Source organism: Mirounga leonina, unplaced genomic scaffold (genome assembly GCF_011800145.1).
Source record: "Mirounga leonina isolate KUSES-001 unplaced genomic scaffold, KU_Mleo_1.0 Mir_91, whole genome shotgun sequence".
Classification (NCBI taxonomy): Eukaryota; Metazoa; Chordata; class Mammalia; order Carnivora; family Phocidae; genus Mirounga; species Mirounga leonina.
In genome coordinates, this window is record NW_023270839.1 from 37,376,380 (window position 1) to 37,388,849 (window position 12,470).

General features: G+C 43.3%; 1 protein-coding gene across 12 annotated transcripts in view; it reads left to right on the forward strand.

The window, feature by feature from the left end:
• The window catches only part of TLN2 (talin 2), a 429,909-nt gene that overhangs the window by 294,035 nt on the left and 123,404 nt on the right, over positions 1-12,470 (forward strand). For 11 of the 12 annotated variants that reach the window (XM_034994419.1, XM_034994414.1, XM_034994422.1 and 8 more), the window contains 5 exons: positions 1,687-1,853; positions 5,013-5,141; positions 6,328-6,441; positions 8,508-8,621; positions 11,065-11,199. In XM_034994419.1, coding sequence (XP_034850310.1) covers positions 1,687-1,853; positions 5,013-5,141; positions 6,328-6,441; positions 8,508-8,621; positions 11,065-11,199 — 659 coding nt within the window. The remainder of the gene's footprint in view (positions 1-1,686; positions 1,854-5,012; positions 5,142-6,327; positions 6,442-8,507; positions 8,622-11,064; positions 11,200-12,470) is intronic. The other variant, XM_034994424.1, reaches the window with a different exon arrangement.

Consider the following 12,470-nt stretch of genomic DNA (forward strand, 5'->3'; position numbering starts at 1 on the left):
AATCTCCAGATTTGGCAACTCACTGATTTCTGTTTTACATGATCTTCCTATAGTCTCACATGCTTGTGTATGTGTATGTATGTATTTTTAACACCGTCTTTCTTTTTATATAAATGGAAATGCATTATTTATACTCTTCTGCAACCTTTTTCTCTTAATATATCTTAAAGACATTTTTCGTGTTGAACTATATGCTAATCTTTTTAATGGCAGCATAATATTCTACTCCGTGGAATTCTATCATAATTTACTTAACCAGTTATCTTTAAATAGACATGTAGGTCATTTCCAAGTTTTTTGGTTTGCTTCTTAGTTTGTTTTGCTTTAACAAAAATAACACTATAGCAACTCTTTTTATAAAAATATCTTGGTTTACTTTTAGGGCTATATGTAATAAGTGGAATTTCTGAAAGGCTCTATGGTTTGCAACCCTACCAGTAGTTTGTAAGAGGTTTGTTTTCTTACTTCCTTGTCAGCACAGAGCCATTCTTTGTAACAAGTATTGAAAAGAAACAAATAAAAACGTGTGCTTTTCTGTATCCTCCTTACATGATTTAGGAAGATCAGCGTACTCTGCACATTTGGACTTTTTGTTGTTGTTTTGTTTGTTTTTTAATAAACCGTTTATTTTGGAATACTTTCATATTTAGAGAAAAGTTGCAGAGATAATACAGAGAGTTCTTATATATCTTTCCCATTTTCCCTCATTTTTTGCATCTTCCATAACCCATAGCACATTTGTCAGAACTAGATTAACCTTGATGCAGAACTATTCACTACTGACATGATTCAGATTTCACCAGATTTTCCACTCCAGTCTTTTTACCATCCCAGGATCCAATCCACGATACCTTGAATTTAGCACATTTTGATTTTTATGAAAGCTTTTTTTTCCCCCTTAATATCACAGTGTTTTGGCATCCTCAAATGACCTTTGGGGGAGGAAAAATTCCCTTACATTTGAGTAGTTTTATTTTAAATGTTTACTCTTATACCCCTCTTACTTCTAAAAGAAAATTGAAATAGATATCAGTAAAATCACAGGAACAGTAAAACCAAACAATTACTACTAATAAGATCAAAACCAGCACTAGGAAGAAAAGGGTGAGCAAACAGAAAACTGATAGGAAAAACTGAGCCAAGGCAAATGTTAGCAATTGAGCGTGAAACTGGGGTCTGTGCTTCCTATTGGTGAGAGCCAAATGACACAAATACAGTGGATCATGTGATATTATTCATCTGGAGTTAGGTAACATGCAAATTCTTTCAAATTTCAAAAGTAATTTTTTATGCCATTATGCAGAGTTTATTATAAGGACTTTGTGTAAGTGGTTCCTGAAGTGAGGTAACTAATATTTTCTAAATAACTATTTTACTAAATCGCATAATAAATCCACAGAACTTTGTTCCCTGCCTTCTCTTTCAAAAGAATTCCTCTTTGCTTCGTGGTGTCCTATTTATCCCTCAGAGTTCAAGATGGAAGTTGGGTGTGTTTGGGGTGTACAGTCCTGGTAGCCATGGGGAGTATTTTCGGTCCTGGGTCTAAGTGGGCTGCATTGCTTAGGACTAGAGCTTGGGGGCTCCCTTCTCTCTGTCCGTCTTACCAGAGGTGTGTAGACTAGACTGTGCTGGTTTTGAGCTTTAGAAAGCAGACGGACAGATGGCATTCTCAATCCCGTCCCATAGGTGAAATGGTGCGCCAGGCCCGGGTCCTGGCCCAGGCCACCTCAGACCTCGTCAACGCCATGAGGTCGGATGCAGAAGCTGAAATCGACATGGAGAACTCGAAGAAGCTCCTGGCAGCTGCGAAACTCCTGGCCGACTCCACAGCTCGCATGGTGGAAGCTGCCAAGGTATTGCATTGTATTTGTTCAACGGGAAAGGGCACATTATTAAGAGTTAGGATTTGGAAGGTACCCTGAAGATAAAGAATGGTCAGCTGAGCGTGCATTTTTGTTGTTGAAGACCTCTATGGTTGTGTAACATTTAACCTTGTTGCGTTGGGAAAGGAGAAGGGCATGGAACATGAGAATAACACTCTTTAAAGGGAGTGATGCTGACTCAGCTGTAGATGACGAAGTCCCTGCTCAGTGAGCACACTCTCTGTCCATGGGGTTATCGCCATCAGCTTATTGCAAATGGTGATTCATTTGAACTGGAGATTGTCAACAGCAGAGTCAAATAGGCCTCTTCTTTTGCCTGCAACCTGAATATTACTTTGTCCTCCATTCGACTTCTCAACTAAACTCCTATCACGATTTTACATAGTAGAGTGCTGCCTCACTGTTCTTCAAATCCCAGTAGCAGTTTTCACTACTCTACAACAGCTGGAGTGAAGAGTTAAGAGTCAGCTCTCTGCTTCTTTGACAGCTATGCTTCAGCATGCGGCTTCTAAAAGCCAATGATTCTTGTCTCAGGGCCCTATTTCAGAGCCCCCCATAAAACATCAAAGGGCGCGTGTCTCAGTTCCGCTCCCAGAGACCCTGATTCACAAGGTCACTGGTGGGACCGTGTGTGTATGTGCACGTCAGTTCTGCAGAAGATTCTGATTCCCACCTCGAGGTGAGAACTGTATTAAAAAGAGAAAGGTATATTTCTCTGTGTTCCTCTTTTTGTTATTATGCAACTAGCATACATTTTTGGTGGAATTAATAGAAAATGCTGATGAATATAAATAAAATAAAATCACCTTCCACTTCATATGCCTAAGTTAACATGTATTTGTTAATGTATTTCTGTGCATTTAAGATTCATTAAAAGCCCTCACATCCTGGCCTCCAACAGAATACGAGTTCACCTCAAACTACCTAGCATGTGAATTCTTTCACTTAAAATGTGTTATGACATGTGGCGAATCACATAGACCTTCCTCGACTGACTCACCATTGTAGTCCCTGAGGGACTGTGATTTCTTGGAGGTACCTCATGAATAGGCTGAAGAGAAACCCAAGGAGAGGCAGGGTCTGAACTTCCTTCCTCTGTCCCCCGAGCCCTGTTTCAGCCGAGAAGCTCTGCCCTTAACCATCCCTTTTAGTCAAAAATATGTATTAGGCTTTTTGGTGCAGTGCTTAATTTCTTTATGGTTTTTACGAGTTCTGCCCCCCCACTTCTAAGTCTAAGCATAACTATTTTAAGGAAACCTTCCTGTTCACAAAAAATTAATTGGCAGACTGGAAAGAACCTGAGTGTAAAATCTAATCAATCCCTATTTAACAAATAGGAGAATTAAAACGATTAAGCCTACCATCACATAATCAAGATTGAGCCAGGACCATTGTGTATATTTGTTTCTAGATGTGTAGTGCTCACCAGACCTTACCGAATGTACCATGTTACCAGAAACTTGTTTAAGTATTTATTTCTGATTATTTCTATTAGATGGGACAATGGTGTTTCCATACATTCTTTTAGTTAAAAGTTGTCACTTGGTCTTCATGACATTATTTTAATTTGCAGAATTTTGTTGAAAGCTAAAGAGTCTATGATGGTTAGAGCTCCAAAAAATATATTTAATGTGCAGGAAAAAAATACATTTCATAATCAGTAACTAAGATTCCGGGCCAAGATTAGTACTGCATATCTAATGTACATTCATCATGAAAGAGATGTTGCTAAGGAAGGATCCAGATGCCCACTTCAGAGTCAAGTGCAGAAATGATGGTTTTCTGCTGCCCAGAATACCAAAGGAAGGCAAGTGTAGGAGTGGTTTAAATACCTGATGACCAAGAAAATAAAATAAAATGATTTTCCTAAATTTGCAAAAGTAGCCCAGACAACCTTTCACACATGAAATACAAAAGCAGAATTTGTTTAGTTGCTAGAAATACAAAATCAAGACTACTTAAAGTGTTTACAGTTTGAAAGAATGGAAGATTCCCTTCAAAAGCATTGCCAAAACACTTTCATCACAGATGTTGAAACTGTTCCAGCCAGGATGACTTCCTATAACTTTTATAAATAGTTCAAAGAAATAGGTTCTTGTAAATGGTCAATTTGGCAAGTTGGCCGTTTGGAAAATGGAGACATTGGAAAATCGATTTTCGATAATCGGCGTGTGTGTTTCTGCTTTTGTCTCTGCCTTGGGAGTAAATATTATCACCCTGAAGTGTTCATGAAAAGAAACTCATTCATCTGTACACATTAAGAACTGGTCTCAGAACATCCAGACTCGGTGAGAAAATTCTCAATCGCCGCTTCTGTTGCAGGTGGGAGTTGAAGGCTGGATGTGCTTTAAGTCTTTGTTAATTATTGTGCAGTAAAATTATATCACATTACCATTAGCCTTTTCCCTACTTCAGAATTCCACCCATCTCAATAAAACCCATCTGCATACCTAAGACACTTGAACCTTCAGCAACAGTGTGGCCATGGGCCGTGCATGGCCCTTTCTCTTTCCCTGCCCAAGAGAAGGGGCATGGGATAGCTCTCATTATTTCAGTGCAGTGGAGTCCCAGCTCTGCTTTGCTATACTCTCCAACTCAGGTTTTCCAGGAATGCAGTTTCTAGGCATGGTCTTTCTTAAACAACATTTCCTTATTTGGGTGGTGTTCCCAGCCCCTGTTTATCCTATGTTCTTAGCCCATCCACATTAACTAGTGCTGCAAGACAGGAGAATCTTTCAGCAGTGACGTGTGTCTGTCACTCCAATTAAAATCAAATTCTCCCTGAGAGATCTGGGGTGGGGGGAGGGAGATTTGTCTTAACATCTTTGAAACCGTGGATAGCTGACCACAAGTTAATTTACATGGATGACCAAGTCTAGGATCGCAAGGGTTTAATTACCACCAGTGGACTTCTCTTGTTTACGGCTGCAGCTTTGAAACATCCCCGGGTAGATTTTTTATGTTGTTATGAGACGAAACATATTTATTGTAAAGATACTGCTTGAAGCATTTGCTCTGTCTTCCAGATATTTTGTATTACCAGGACAAAGTAAAACTGAAGGCACGAGTTCAGCATCTGTGGCATGCTGCCCCATGGACCTCTCAAAATCTCTCTTTTTTCCTTCTCAGGGGGCTGCAGCCAATCCTGAGAATGAAGACCAGCAGCAGAGACTGAGAGAAGCTGCGGAAGGCCTCCGGGTGGCAACAAACGCCGCCGCCCAGAACGCCATCAAGAAAAAAATTGTCAACCGATTGGAGGTGGGTAAAGAGGCTGGTTTCCTAGGATGTCTGTTTTAGATTGCGAAGAGTTTATCTCAAAGAGCGACCAAATGAATAAGGCAATGCCCATATAAAGGAAGCTAAATCAAGATTAACGATATGGTCGAATGGTTAAGGTACTCATAAACAATTTGAAATGTTGCTTTAGGTACGTTGTACATTCAGGTTCAGTGGCACGTTGACACTTTGAAAAATAGCTTCAGCTCATGGTTTCAGTAAGCAAAGTCTTTTCTGATTTTAGCGTTCTTGAATAGAATTCCATTTTTTTTTTTTCAGGAGGAAATAGGGATTTTTTTTTTTCCCCTGGCATTAAGGGATGCCCATGTTCAGAAAGGACCTTTAGCTGAAAATATATAAATTTTGTCAGAGGCAGTGACTCTTTCAGGACTCCCAACAGAAAACACAAACTTAGAAAGACTGGAGAATGGGGATCAGGCCTTGGTGGAGGGGTATGGGATGGAGTAATAAGAAAATATTTTTGTCATTTTTCAGAACATGTGTTTATTCTCAGGGGAAGAAAAGGAAATAGCAGTAGGCACAAACTCTGTAAGAAAATAAATTTCTCTCACGAAGGTACACAGGAGACTCTTACACTAAAATTTGGGAGGTTGGAGGCCGAGAACCTGCCTGTCTGATGAATCCCTCCATGTAGTCTGCTGGATTCTGGAACAAAACTGGCCTCCTTGTTCTTGGAAGGATGTGAGAGACATAATTACGTTCTCTGGTGGGGAAGCCTGGGCCTTTCTGAAGCAAGGCTTCCCGTGGGTGGCAAGAGGAGAGCCATGGGCACACCAGCGTTTGTGCCGCTTGTGGGGGGAAAAAAAAACCAATTCCCCTAAAACATTTAGACTTGACGCCACTTATCAGTGCCATCGTGGTCTTGGAATTGATTGTCCCTTATCTTTTTTGAGAGAGACAAATGAGCACTGGAACCTGAGCTTCCAAGCGTGCCTGTCTTTATCGCTCGTCCCAGGGACTGCAAACGCCGCGGAGATAACGGGCCTTGTTAGACGAGGCTCCTCAGTGGCCTTCAGAAGGCAGGGCCTGGGCCTGGGGCGCCCTTTCTTACACGTGCGGCTCTTCCGTGGGAGGGGCGCATGCCAGTGTGCGTGTGTGTGAGGGCGCCCTCGAAGCCTGCCTCACCTCCTGTCGCTCTCCTCTTCAGGTGGCAGCCAAGCAGGCTGCAGCCGCCGCCACGCAGACCATCGCCGCCTCCCAGAACGCGGCCGTGTCCAACAAGAACCCCGCCGCCCAGCAGCAGCTGGTCCAGAGCTGCAAGGTGAGCTTCCGGCCGCCCGAGAGCCAGGGCTGCCGTAGATGATGCGCATGGCCTTAGAGGGCCAGGAGCCGCCATAATTCGGTTACGACCGATCACCCGGGCCCCTAATGCAGTTTGTTCAGGCTCCCGTGTTCCAGGTGTGTCCACACACACACGCACACACACGCACACACACACACGTCTGGTTTTTGTCTCATAAGTGGATGGCCTGTGTCTGAAGGGAGAGTATGGTGCTTTTTCCCGCATTGTCTTTCCTTTGTCTACTTTCTCTTCAAGAGACCAAATCAAGGAGGATCAATAACAAGGCCATTTTCGAGCTCTGAAATAGTAACGAAGCGTTCAATTTCCAGAGTGCCTTTCTCCCTCTGAGAGGTGGGCCTTGGTCTTTGGTGTGTGCTGGTGGTAGGAGGGTTGATTCCCTGCTCCGCACGGGTTGCAGGTTGATTTCATCCCGTCTGGCCTCAGTGACCGTGTGCTCTGGGGCTCTCTGTTGTTGCCTGTTTGTTCTTTTGAGACCCGGGCCTTGATGGCATGTGTCGGAGCCAGCATGCTCCAAAGGGCTCAGTGAACACCTCTGTTGCTGCTTCTGAAGGCCCAGGGAGTTCACTCTCCCAGGACACCCCTGAATGGTGCCAGACACAACATATAATTGCGTCACCATTGCCCACGTGTTGGCAGCATGTGTGACTGGAGTCTCCCAAGGGTGTTTGCAGTGAGCAGTGGGGGCTGAGTGGAGAGCTGTATCTGTACCAAGGTTCTGAGAGTTGACTGCACTGTCCCGACTTTTTCACACCTCCTCTGTGACACGGTTCACATGGAAGTGGTGTTACCACTTCTACCTCGGAGATGGCTTTATTTCTGAAGAGAAGCCCCCAGAGCCCTTCAGGTCCTGATTCTGGGTTCTCTGAGGCCAGCCCCCCACTGAGGAGCAGAAAAGTCTCAGCGATGCAGTAAGGCCCTGTCCTCAAGACTGGATGCAGACTGAAGGGGTTTTTCTGCAAGCCAGGCTCCTGTAGAGCGTGTGTGTTGTCTGCTAGAGCCTCAAGTCAGCCGGCAGCACGGGTGAGAAAACTCTTCTCAAACTCAAAGAGCACTTGCTACTCGTGTCCAGGACAATCCTACAGGATGTACTACACCCCTCCCCCCTTTGCAGAGACTGAAGATACTCAGGGTCTGGGTGTCACTGTCAGGAGATGAGAGCTTTACTATGTATCAGGTTGCAGTGGAGAACAAAGTAGACCCGATTACTGGAGCAAGTCCTGAAGAGGATCTGAGGAAGATCTCATGGAAATTTTTTTTTTTTTTTTAACGCTTGCTGGAATGGGTTCCAAAAAAAATAGGTCAGCAGGGTGGGATACGGTTGGGACCTTCATCAGCAATGGGGGCCACTGTGCTGTGACCGTTGAGGACCTGGCCAGTCAGGTGAGGAGTGGCCACAGACGGGAGAACACAGAAAAGGGAGAAGGCGGGTCTCCTACGGCACAGAAATACTGCTCCTCCCTCCTCCACCCTGGGCATTGGGATTTCCAGTTTGAGAAATGAGGAGGAAGACCCGTAGTGACAGGAAGGTGACGGACAGAACGCTTACCTGCCAAGTGAGAAACCAAAGCACTGACATAGGCTGGAAGTTGAGTACTTCCCTTACTTTTTTCTCATCATTGGACTGTGAGACTTGAGTTTATCTGCTGACGAATTGTATAGATTCTTTGTTTGCTTTGAAGCTCTAAACTGTAATTGGCCAGGCTGGTATTCGTTGCAAGTGGGCCAATGCAGAAAACAGACCTCTTTACGGAGACTCGTACTGTGCTGAAATGTACAGGGACCTTCAGGAGCACAGAGTAGAGCGTGTGTGGGAGACAGCTACCCAGAGGTACTGTGTTAGGATTCAGTGTTTTTAGGGACCCAGCTGGCTTACAAGTGCTGGGTAAATGCAAGGTTTGGGACAAGCATGGCCCCGGTGGGATAGCACATCCCCAAAACATCCATCCCTGGGGTCCTTTCCCCCCCTGTTTTGGTCCTTCACCATGCTGGCTGTGCTCTGTTTTAATTTTCCTTGCTTCCTATAGGCGGTGGCCGATCACATCCCTCAGCTGGTCCAGGGGGTGAGAGGGAGCCAAGCCCAAGCAGAAGACCTTAGCGCCCAGCTGGCTCTCATCATCTCCAGCCAGAACTTCCTCCAGGTAAGAGAAGCAGTCACCTTGGTTGTGCCCAGAGCACCCCCCACCCGTGGGGTCAGGGATGCCCTTTATCCTTAAGGAGAAGAATTACCCAGTTCCACAGCCACAGCCAAGTCTTTGCAGTAAGCAGACCTTTGAAGGCCTTCCCATTATATTTCCACTTTCAGGAGAGGTGGATTTAGTTTGGCAGAGCAAAATGCTAATATATAGGGAAATTGTCCTGGGAGATGGCCCATAATCCATTTTTCTTGGGAATCTCATCTTTATTTCTCCTCTGTGAGGGAAAGCATGTGATAAGTTGCAAGTTTTGTCGAACAGCCTGGTACTAGGTAGTGCTCTAGGTTTGCCAGTTTCCAGAGAGTCTAATGTTGTTATTCACAGGCTGGGGAAAAAGAAGTGCTAAGTGCATCTTCTCCAAAGGTGTGATCTTTTTTTGTGGCAGTTGTACAATTAGTAAGTGGTGTCCATCTTTGCCAGCTAAGGGGTAGATTCATTTTAAGGAAAATAAAATGAGATCGTTAAGTGGTGGGAAAACTCCCTTTTTACATACTTCTTGTATTCGAATCCCTCTGCACTTCCTGTATCTCCTGAACAGTTCATGAGATCAAGTGAGCGTCTTCCTTGTCCTTTTCTAGTTGAACCTGTGGTTACCGGACTGACTGATACGTCTGTTGGGCTCTTTTTCCAAGCGCTGTAACTCCAGCGTGAGCCGAAGGCAGACGCTTTAACCGACTGAGCCACCCAGGCATCCCTGTATACATTTTTTTAAAATTGGGATTTATTGTGTGTAGACTCTGTTTTTCATGTGAACATTTGTATTATGAGCATTTCTGATTTTGAATAATCTATCGTTTGACCACAGCTATGCTCTGTTTGGGTATTCCCTCACCACCAGATGGACAGGTCGTTTTCAATTACTTGCCGTCATGAACAACCTGTGATAGGATAAAATTCTTCATGTATGCTCAAAAATTTGTATTCCTCTTGAATTATTAGGATATGGTCCTAGAAATAGGATTGCAAGTGGCTTATTTTTATCTTGGGGACATTGAGTGTTGTGGCTTGGACAGGTGTTTCTCTTTTCATGTGGTTGGTTCGAGGGCCTGGAGCTGGTTGTGTTATCCCTGCTGTGGGCAGGCTTCTAGGGTATTATGATAGAGCCATGTAGACATGTTTCAGGGTCCGCTCTGTCCCCACTCTTATTCTTCCCTTTTCTATCATTCTTTTAATGTTGGCAATCATAGACACATCAAATGGTTTCAAGAATAAGGCAGAATTAGAAATAAGTAGAAATGGAATTGACAGACCAAAGAGTTGGTAACGTTTTAAACTTCATTCATATGTGTTGTAAAATGGCCCTTCTGGAAGGCTGAATGAATCTAAATTTACATGTAGCAATGCATGGAGCACATTTTCTTATACATCTTTTCCAAGTTGGGGAGTCAAACATTTAAAAGTAGGTTGTTGACAGTTTCTCAGTGAGGTTCTTATTGTTTGATTTTGCGTTTCCTTGATTGTCACAATGTTCAGTGTGTTTCGTGTTTCAGTTTTTATTAAGCAAGGTTACCTACTCACATTTCAGGCTGGTTTTTTTTTAATGAATTCTCATGTGGTTATTTATTAAAAATATTAACTTCTGTCATTAAAGTTTATTTTCTGACACTTAAATTGTTTTAACTTTACTAGGAGCAGTTTTATAACATCTATAGTAAAACCCCTGAAAGTGTATATTTTTTGGTCCAGACATTGTACTTTTCAAGTTTTATACGAAGAAAATTATGAACGTGTGAAAAATTTTAGCTACAAAGCTATTTACCATACTATTATTACACTGGAAAAAAATGGAAACATGCCCAACAACACAGGGTTGAGAAATATTAACAGATGCATACAATGGAATACTATACAGCTATTAAAAACATAGAATATGCGAAACAGGGAGTTTGAAAAATAGAATAAATAGTATGATCTTATTTTTGGAAATATAGATGCATGCACACAGGCATCCATGCATGGTGAGATTATCTTGGGTAGTGAGATGTGATGTGACAGGTCATCTTCTTTCATTTTGTCTGCCCACATTTTTTAAAGCAGTCTCCTGGATGTATTTGAGACACGGATTCAAGAGCTGTTCTAAGGAACACAAACGTATTTAATAAACTCTCTTTGAAATCTGTTTTAAATGAGAATTTCAAGTCATCATAGTAATATTGCCCCCCTCGATGACACATACCTTTTTTTTCCTTTTCCTTAACATTTCTAGAGCCTACTGCCCTAGAGTATCTGCTCTGGGGTGGCGATTTTCAGGGGTAGTCTGGATGGTTTTGATATTCCTTGTTTTAGGACTGAGTAAGTTCTGGCTGGCTTGCAGCATTGCTGTCTGGGTATCTGCTGTCTGCCTTGTGCTGCTCAGGAGCCCTCTCGCTCTCTGCTCCTCTCTTTACAGCCTGGAAGCAAGATGGTGTCCTCTGCCAAAGCCGCAGTGCCCACCGTGAGTGACCAGGCTGCAGCTATGCAGCTGAGCCAATGTGCCAAGAACCTTGCCACCAGCTTGGCGGAGCTGCGTACTGCCTCGCAGAAGGCAAGCGGATCCTTGTCACAGCACTTAGCCCACTGGGAACGGAGCTGCAGATGCCTTGCTGCTGGCCGTGACTGGGGGATTAGCCAGGACCGCAGCACTGCTGGGCATATTTCTGGGCAGAACTGTCTGTTCCATTTGCTTGGTCTTTAAAAGACGCCCATGTAGATTAGCTTTTACCATTTTTAGCCACTGTCTCCTAGACTTCGTTTATCACCTTCCAGTTACACGTGACTTTTGTTAAACTATTTTAGGTTACATGCTTCCCCCTCCCATACCCCTGGACAAGCAATGGCCCATTTTTCACAATCTTAGGGGAGACAGGTAGTCATCAGTTTCTTGGTGCCAGGTAAATTGTAGGCCAAAATAAGTGATCGTATCTTCCAGGTATTATTTTGTGGATTTAATAAATTATCTAGGCAGCAAATTTATTGGGGGGAGGGGCCGTTTATATTATCTTTTTTGCCCTGAAAGCTTTTCCCATTTTACATGGGAGCATTCACCTTAACAGCGTCCTCAATAGAACGGAATTAAGGATTAATGAGTTTCTGTCTCTAGCACTTATTAATTACCAACGGACCTCATTACTGTACTGTTTGATAGGTTATTAGCATGAAGTTCTGGCATGAATTCATTTTTCCTCGTTGTAGCAAGCCCTTTATCGAAACAGGAGGCCTCATACGTGAGCAAGGGAAGAAGGTTAGAAGCTGATTTGAATTATTAATATGAACAGTGCACTATATCACCAAAGAAAAATGTCCACAGCTTTAGGATAATACTCAATTTTTAAAAAAATACCTTGAGCTGTGTTTCTCAACGAGAGGTCCAAGGACCACCTGCACTGGAATCACGTGGGAGCATTCAGAATGCAGGTTCCTGGGCCTCACGCCTGAGCAACTGAGTAAGAGTCCCTGGTCATAGAGCCTGAACATCTGCATTTTACAAGTGTCATCAGTGAACCTTAGAGACATACACACCTCAACAGCTCTGGAGCTAGGAGCCTCAAAGTGGGACTCAAGCAAGACTGTCCACTGGGTGTAAGAAGATCCTGAGAGCTTTAAAATATATTGTTTTATAAGTAAGGGTTAAGAGTGTAGGCTCTGCAGTCAGACTACCTGCATTCAAATTCTGGCCTTGCCATGGACTAATTTTTTGTGACCTCAGCAAGTTAATTAACCTCTCTGTGCCTCAGTTTCTTCACTGTATACCACTAGCACATAGCAGTCAATCAGTTAGTATTTACTGCTGCTGTTGTCACTGTTACCTTAAAAAAA